The sequence below is a fragment of the Oncorhynchus mykiss genome, chromosome 9, assembly GCF_013265735.2.
Source record: "Oncorhynchus mykiss isolate Arlee chromosome 9, USDA_OmykA_1.1, whole genome shotgun sequence".
Classification (NCBI taxonomy): Eukaryota; Metazoa; Chordata; class Actinopteri; order Salmoniformes; family Salmonidae; genus Oncorhynchus; species Oncorhynchus mykiss.
The window spans coordinates 39,898,184-39,906,952 of record NC_048573.1 but is presented as its reverse complement, the minus strand read 5'-3'; the positions used below and the strand labels follow the sequence as shown (position 1 = coordinate 39,906,952).

The 8,769-nt window shown below is 42.8% G+C and overlaps 1 protein-coding gene across 1 annotated transcript; it reads left to right on the top strand.

Annotated features, from left to right (window-relative positions):
- The first annotated feature begins 4,289 nt into the window (after positions 1-4,289).
- Positions 4,290-7,888, top strand: LOC110532049 (cytochrome c oxidase subunit NDUFA4). The gene is made up of 4 exons (XM_021615648.2): positions 4,290-4,476; positions 6,092-6,177; positions 6,521-6,581; positions 7,172-7,888. The coding sequence occupies exons 1-4, from the start codon at positions 4,435-4,437 to the stop codon at positions 7,226-7,228; spliced, it is 246 nt and encodes an 81-aa protein (XP_021471323.1). The 5' UTR covers positions 4,290-4,434; the 3' UTR covers positions 7,229-7,888.
- The last annotated feature ends 881 nt before the right edge of the window (positions 7,889-8,769 follow it).

The following is an 8,769-nucleotide window of genomic DNA, read 5'->3' as shown; positions in this document are numbered from 1 at the left end:
AGTCCATGACACTGGCTATCTTCTTCAGATGAAACATGGTGTGCCATGTTGTGTGCCATGTTGCCCTGAAGAAGATAGCCAGTGTCATGGACTCTCTCGATGTACGCCGTGGAGATACAGCTGCATTCAAGAAGTTCGCACTACAGGTCCAGTCCTTAGTGGGCATGCTCTGGATCACTGGGTCCAGATGACAACATAGAGCTGATTTGTGGGTCTCATGTGACACGCCTACTTTGCAAGCTACCATCCGAGATGAGGTCAGACTTCCGCCGTCACATGTTTCATCAGCCAGGTACCACGTACACCTTACTCGAGTTTTCAGAGTGGTTACAGTATGAATCCTGGTACCAAGACTATGATGGCCAGTCATCAAGCAAAGGGCATAAAGACAGACTTGGGCAGAAGTCAGAAGGGCGCCACGGGAAATGTGCAACAGCCATCCTTTACAGAGCTAAAGACAACCTGGAGAGTGGAGCCGCTGCCTCAGCATTCAACCGTCCGGCTGCCGGCAAGAAGGCAAGGTGAAGACGAAGCCATAATGTCCTTATTGCAACAACCCTGAGCACTATCTCAAGCAGTGCTCAGCCATCCAGACGGTCACCAAGGAGCAAGTAACAGAGTGGATCAAGACCAACAAGAAGTGCTGGCGTTGTGGAAGGGACCATCAGGCATCCCAGTGCACGCTAAAGCAGCCCTGTGGCTCTGCAAGGGAATGCATCTACAAGTCCACAAGGTCAATGCCAGAACCCCCAAAGAGGCACCAAAAGAGGAGAGCTGCCTGATATGCACAGCCACAGAGGTGCTCTACCTAGACAGACCAGCTGACTGTAATTGTGTCCTACTGAAGGTGATCAGGGTGCTCCTACACCATGTAGACCGTACCCTCGACACCTACACTATTCTGGAAGACTGATTTGAGCGTACCATGCTCCGTCCAGATACTGCACAGAAGCTTGGGTTTACAGGGGACCCCAGAAGAAATAGCTCTCAGAACCATTCGCCTAGACATCCAGACCCTCCGTGGTGCATCAGTGACCTTCCGCATCTCTCCTGCCTCGCAACCCAATACCAGTTTCCAGATCAAAAGGGGCCTTCACCGCGACTCGCCTTGGACTAGCAGACCATTCCTATCCAGTGACAAGCCTTCAGAAGAGGTAAAAGCACTTGGTTGGTCTCCACCTACAGCTGTTCATCAACGCCAAGCCTCTACTCCTCATTGGTGCAGATCATCTGCATTTGATCACCCCCATCGAACCAGGGACGTTGGGTGCGCCATCAGCCGTCTGGACCAGACATGGATAGACGCTTCAGGGTCCGGCAAGGTTGGTGGAACAACACCTCAGGCCACAGCTATGTTTAGTGACGTCCATCATCGCCCCAACTTCCGAGTTGTTCAGGAACGTTGAGAAGCACTGGCAGGTTGACACTTTACCTTCCGGGAATGAGAAAGGGGTGACCCGGGCAAGGCAAGACCAGGAAGCCGTCGACCTGCTCGAGACCAAGACTGCACACATAGAGGTAGACGGAGTGTGTCGCTACGCCACCCCGCAAGAGAGACATGCCCTGCTTCCAAGCCCCTAAGGAAGCGGTGATGCAGAGCCTTAGAAGCACGGAGACATGGCTTGCTAAGGATCCAGAGAGAGCTGCAGCCTACAGTGCTGAGATACAGAAGCTGGTGCAGGCAGGCTCAGTTCCACGGTCTCAACCTGAATAAGTCCCTGTTGCCAGGACCTACCTTGGGTGCGTCACTCCTGGGAGTACTGAAGAAGAGAGAGAGGAGGAAGAGATTGAAGGGTTGAAAGATGGCAAATCCTGATCATTAGGTTATTATTTTTTTAAATGATGTTGATTATTTTAAATCACAAGGCCAGGGTGTTACCAAGAGTTGGGAAGTTAGCGATTTGGGCAGCATATCTTTTTTTGATACGATTTTATTTAATTTTTTTACATTACCAAACATGCACACAAACATCACCCATGCCCAGACCCACCTTCTCACACCCCCATCTCCAGCGCCCATATCACTCTCTGCCACATGGCCTCCTACTGCACTATTTTGGTGGTCTCAATCGCCCACGAACTTTCAACATTTGGATAGGCCTAATAAAGCATTTGACCTTTCCATTGTGGTTGATTTCCAGTTTTTTTTTTCTCAAGATGATTGATGAGAAAAGTATCATCTCCTCCAATTGGGTATCTCACTGCATCAGGTAGCCTAGCGGTTAAGCGCTTGGGCCAGTAACCAAAAGGTCGCTGGTTAAAATCCCCGAGCCGGCAAAAATCTGCCGTTCTGTCCTTGAACAAGGCAGTTAACCACCAACAACAACTGCTCTCGGGGAGCCGAGGACGTGGATATCGATTAATAAGGCAGACCCCGCAACTCTCTGAGTCAGAGGGGTTGGGTTAAATGCAGTAGACAGATTTTGGTTGAATGCATTCAGTTGTGCCACCACTGACTAGGTATCCATCCCCTTTCCCATGTCTTGAAATATGCAGACAGACGGATTAAAAATACATTTACATTGTGATACTTCTGACAGACACTTTTCGAACACCCCGCCAATTGGACTTTATTGCATTCCCAGAAGGCATGGATTATAGCCGATTGTTGAAATGCAGTTAAATGCATCTAAAATAGACCTAGGTCTAAAATCTAAATATAAATCGCTGGAAAAACACAGAAGAGAGGAGACCAAGAAAAAAACAAATCTGTCTTTAGTTATGCTATCAAAATTCTCAACTAGCGATAGGCTATTGAGCAAACAGTGGCCTTGTTTATTTTATTGGAACTATAGTGGCGATATGACCAGTGAGTGCACATATTCACGGTCTGTCTTTTATTTTCTCCTCCAGGCTAGATGGACGTCAGCCTACAATATGTGTCTCGCCTTTTCATAGGCATCGATTAGATGGTTTCATTCAAGACAAGGTCATTTTTGCCCTAATTCTTGTTTCAAGTTGATATAATATTATTCAAAAGGGTTCACAGCTGTAATGGCTGCCAAAGGTGCTTCCACCTAGTATTCTGGGGTCTGAAGGCACAGCCTACACAATCAAGACATCTTCGTTTTTATTTGTTCATTAATTAGGAACGTGTTTTATAATTTGTCCTTCACTATGGAAAGGCGGAGTAAGTCATTTAGATAAATATTTTTCAATAAATAGGAATCAGTGAAATGTGGCTGAAAAACCAAGATATGACGTTGTTCAACGTATTTGGGTGATGTGAATAAAACGGGCTGAGAGCAACATTGGGTACTAATTTTGTGTTGAATAAGCTATTATTTACACCACAGTTTAGGTATTAACCAGCTATAAAGAGTGCTTTTGTTGACTATTTCAATGTTTCTATTACTGCAGAGAGGGAAACGCCGCAATGGCCCTAAGAGCAGCAGGAAGTGTGTTTCTGGTTCTCTTGCCTGTGGCAAGTACAGCTTTTCATGAGTAGCTACTCTCTCTCTCTCTCTTATAATCTCTCATCTCTTAAGTATTTATCTTAGGTAATGTTTCATTTTTGTTTTAAACTTTGTACACACACACATAGTGAGAAAGTAGCATCATCGGTCGTATGACCTAAAGCATGACAGAGGTAAGTATTATGGATCCCCCCTGTGTAATCAGCTTTATCAGCTGGTCATTGTTTACAGGGACACAATTGACAAAGGGCATGTAAGAATGCTCACATTTCTATGCCTGCATTCTCTTCTTTTTTTTAAATCAAGATTGTTTAATCAATTTGCTCTAAACCCCAGTTGACGGGCTAGTACATGCTCAATATGTCCCAAGAGGACAGATATAGTACGAGGACAAGATGACATCTACACATTCCTCATCTCCTTAACCCTGCGAGCCCATCCCGGGCAGAGAACGCAACAGGTCTAATCTTGGATACCAAAAAGCTTGTTTGAGACCGTCTTTATAACGCGTCCACAATGTTTTTAATTTCAAATGACTTGTTAAAATGTGGATAATAATCTTGAAATTAATATAACAATCAAAAAGTAGAGCAACAACAAATGGCGAGTTATATCACACGTGTATTTGTTTGCGTCAGTTTTCGAGGTTTGTCCCAAATGACAAGTTGATACTGAGGTTTAGCCTATATCTTATAAAACAACAACGGACATTTTGTCATTTGAATTTCATGCTATTTTATAATTGAAATGTAGATCAGGATTTTAATCATTGAAGTCACAAGTGTGTCCCGAAGTTGATGGGTCTATTGATCCCCTGGACACAAGCCTGTATGTAAATTACCCTCGGAGTTTGATCAGCAACACGTGACTACGGAGGGCCCTCCAAGCGAGTTTATAAGAGTGGTTGAGGCAAGTGGCTGGTTTGGGAATCACTGCTAATATTGCTTACTCACAATTAATATAATATTAATATAATAATTTTGACCTTTATAATAAATTAGAGCAACTGCAATCAAAAATGATTAGAATAGCGATGGGACACGCAAAGAAGCATCCAGGGGTAAGAATACCTACTTATTTTTGTTCTACGGTTTATTGCCTCAAGTGACTTAGTCGCCTATAATATTGCAAGACAATTCCTTCTGTCAGTGTGGTATGTGCTACCAGTTGTTGCTCAATTAAATTATAAAATGACTTTAATTGCAGTTTACAACATCAGTTGTCCACACAGACCGACTGTCATTTGGGTACTTGAAATGAAAAATTACTTCTCTAAACAGGCATTACTGCATTTTGCCAAATTATTTGGGTGGTTGAAAAAGTGATTTTTGTCCTCGTCTTGACGTTGTTGGTGAATGGTTTGTTTAAAAGAGGGGCACAAAACTGGCTATTCGCTTATGTGTAGTGACAGTGAGATTTAAAGACTGGAGTTATGACTGAAATAGTACAAAAAAACTATACCATCTCATAGGCTGCATTAGCCTAGAGGTCCTCAACGCAGATCAGCAAGGATTTACATCGGGGTTCTGTCAAAATGGGAGCTTAGAAACAAACTCGAAAACCCCAGGGATCACAGGAGGTTGGTGGGATGGTATCAAACAGGATGCCATTCCATTTGCTTCGTTTCAGACGTGAACCGTCGTCCCCTCAACAGCCTCCACTGCCAGGGATGCAAGTTAGCCTAACCACCTTGTGCAGCAGGATCAACATTTGGACTGCGCCATAGGATTTGCTACCAGTGTCACGTCTGACTATAGATTAGACAAGGCAAACTAGGTCTGCATTTATTTGGCTACATTCACGCAGGTTTGCTAAAGTTATACCAACTTTTTTGAGAAGGCAACAGACACGCTTTTTGTTAATGAACATGTACAACTAATTGTATCTAACGCTGTTATGCGTTATGGTTTCAGTTCCTCCTTATTTAAAGCGCCAATAGGCCATGTGTGCTAACTGAAGGCAAGTGAACATTGAGGAATGCTAGAAAACCTCAAGACATTAGATTTAAGTCAATACAGTTTATCAACGGACTACATTTAGGGCTGCCCAATTCTGGTCCTGGAGGCCGAAAACGTTTTTTTTGTTGTTGCTACCTGGTAATTAATTGCACTCATCTGGTGTCCCAGGTCTGAATTAGTCTGACTTGAAGGGGATGAAAACCAGAAGTGTTTCGGCCGTTCAGGATCGGATTTGGGTAGCCCTGAGTCATAGCTATTTACACTTGGTCTATAGCAGGGACGGCAACTCCAGTACTCGGGGCCTGATTGACACTTGCTCCAGTACTAGCTGACACACCTGACTCTAATCATCAACTAATCATGATCTCCAGTTTAGAATACAATTTGTTTAATTAGGCGTTTTAGGTAAGGCTGCATGGGGAAAATGTATGACACCATTCGAGCCCCCTAGGACTGGAGTTGCCCAACCATATAATATGAAGAGGAAGTTCCATATGAGTCTCCCTGAACAGGACAGACACAGTAGCGTCGTGTGTGTGACCTCAAGCATGACAGACCAAAGTATATTATGGATCCCTCCATTTGTAATCAGCTTGATTAGCTGGCCATTGTTTACTGGAAAACTGTATTGACAAAAGGTGTCTAAGAATGCTCAGATTTCTATGACTCATGAATGCCATGCTCATGTTAACTCCTTATCTTCTTACCCTCTCATAGCTCATCCCCCAGTTCCTCGTCGTCTTGTTGGGAATAGGAGGAGCCTCTATGTACTTGTTCCGTCTTGCAAATGGGCCCCATGTTAAGTAAGACTCATTCACCCTTGTTCTCCATTCTCTTTTGTCTCAATATTGGTTAATCAATTTCTTAATACTATCAAATCAAAACGAAGTAGTGGATCCCCTTTTGCATCGTAAAGCCTAGGCTAAATCAGTTCATGATTGACTGCTCTTGGTAATCCCACCTCTTGTGCAGTTCTAGGGCATCAATTTCCATTTCACTACTAAAGGCCTATACCACTGTTGTAAGTGTTTGAAAACTATGCCTGGCTAATGAATAGTTGCTCGCAGGCAGACTAATACAGTTCCCTCTGATCCCATTTGTATCTGTCCTACTTCGGCCTGCTTTGTCTATTGTGTCACTTGACAGCTGGAACAAGAAGAACAACCCTGAGCCCTGGAATCAACTTGACCCTACCTACCAGTACAAGGTACCGTAGTGTTAACACTCGAGCACACTTTAGCTCCACAAAGTGAATGAATCACTATCTTAAACGATTCTTGTTACATGTGACAACAGTGTAATAGTAATGCCTATCAGCCTATCCATAGTACCAGTCAATAATATATTTTTGATCAATATAAGTAGCCAAGAGCATTACTGTGCTTGCCTGGATCATAGACATAAATGAATAGAACAGACTTGGAAGCTCTAACCATGGCATTTGACTGGTAAACTCATGGGTACACTCGCAACGGCTGCCTGGTATTTTGATACAATAATTTCATTGGGATTTTGGAATGTTCTATCAACTGATGCTGGATTGCCATGGTAATGTAGACTGTTCATTCAAATGATCCTAACTGAATGTATTTTTAATCATGTTAGTTGAGTTGACAAATCACAGCACAGATTGAAGGGTACACGTTCTGATTTTACTTCCTGGCATGGGTACGCTCAAAACTGCTGCGAGTCCACCCATTATACCATAATTGACTTGAATGGTGCCACCCTTTCTTTCTATTCATTCTCATTTTTATGGCCTGGATTACGTAAATCCTGCCATATTGTCTTCCCCAGTTTTTGGCCATAGGCACAGACTACAAGAACCTGAAGAAGGAGGGACCTCAATTCTGAGAATCCTTCCTCCTGTCCAAATGGCACAAGGTCCAGCCCACCTTACTGCAGTCAATGTAAAAAGCCTTCAGTCATATTGTTCCTATCAGACATGTGTGTCACTGCTGCTATGCACGTGTTAAACTGCTGTTGGTAGTGGGAAAATAAAGCTAACGAAATGTGAATGCTGAAGATCCGTCTAGCAACGCCAGCCTGGCATGTTGATTCAAAATGGTCTTGTTTGATTTGTTTCAATATTTCAAAAAGAGCTGTGAATTTTGATAGCGTTATATTGTACTGTATGAGTTATGGATTTTTTTGTTACAGGGAAACTGTTATTCTGTCCGTTTTGATGTGAGGTGACTGGTTTAGAGATTGCGTGTGATGTTTTATGCCTTTTTGATTAAATGTTTTGGGCCATGCAAAGTGATGTTAATTATAGACGTAGGGCTACTAATATTTGCCGCTCTGGAAAGAATAAAAGTTTGGTTGAAACCCATGTTAATGGCGACATTGTAAATCTAGCTCCTGACAACCTCCAGTTTGTCAGTGTATTTGTATGCATTTAGACTTACTATTTTGTATTGGTTTTACATTGAAGACTTTTAATATGTAGCCTCTGCCATTTTTATTCTTATTGCTTAACTGTAATAAACCTGATTACTTTTAATTTGATACGTAGCCTACTGTAGTCCTCATATTTCAGTGTAATGTTGTGTTTTGGTCGAACTGATAGTTGTTAAATACACTACACATAGCATAAATGCCTGGCTTCTACTGTGCCTTCTCTGATAGACTCATTTAGTACAATGATAGAAATATGCTCGTCAGGACCAGCTCAAGATAACGCTCTCCTTAGACATATTGTAGGTGTACTTAGTATTTTGAGTGGTGATGCAAGCAAGGCTCGCTACCTTGGCTAGGCGATTTACATTTCCTCCTTTTAATGAGATCTGTCGGACGTTTCCACCTGACCCAATTAAAGCGCCCCCTGGCCCAGCTGAGCAAGTGGCGATACATTAAAGGACGGTTCCACCAACTCCATGGGCCTTCCTACAAGTTCTGTCTGGTAACGAGCCTTTTTGTGGGGAGAAACTCATTCTGAGTGGCTGGGCCTGGCTCACCAGTGGGTGGGCCAATGCCCAGTCATGTGAAATCCATAGATTAGGGCCTAATGAATTTATTCCAATTGACTTGTTTCCCTGTAACTCAGTAAAGTCGTTTAAATTGTTGTGTTCACATTTTTGTTCAGTATAGATCAAAGCTGAATCAATGTCTTGGAAGATCACTTAATGATTAATTCCCACTGGGCACAGACATCAATTTAACATCTATTCCACATTGGTTCAACGCATTTAAATGATGTAGAAACAACGTGAGATTCAACCAGTGTGTGCCCAGTGGGTTAGTATTTTACATAACATAACCAAATATAACAGCATAGTATAATGACACTATTACACCAAAAACACCATGGAATTTGAGATTTTAGGATGATGCACTGAATAGTAAAACAAAATCTCGTGTCAAACTCAACAGCACCACTGGGCTTTGATAATATA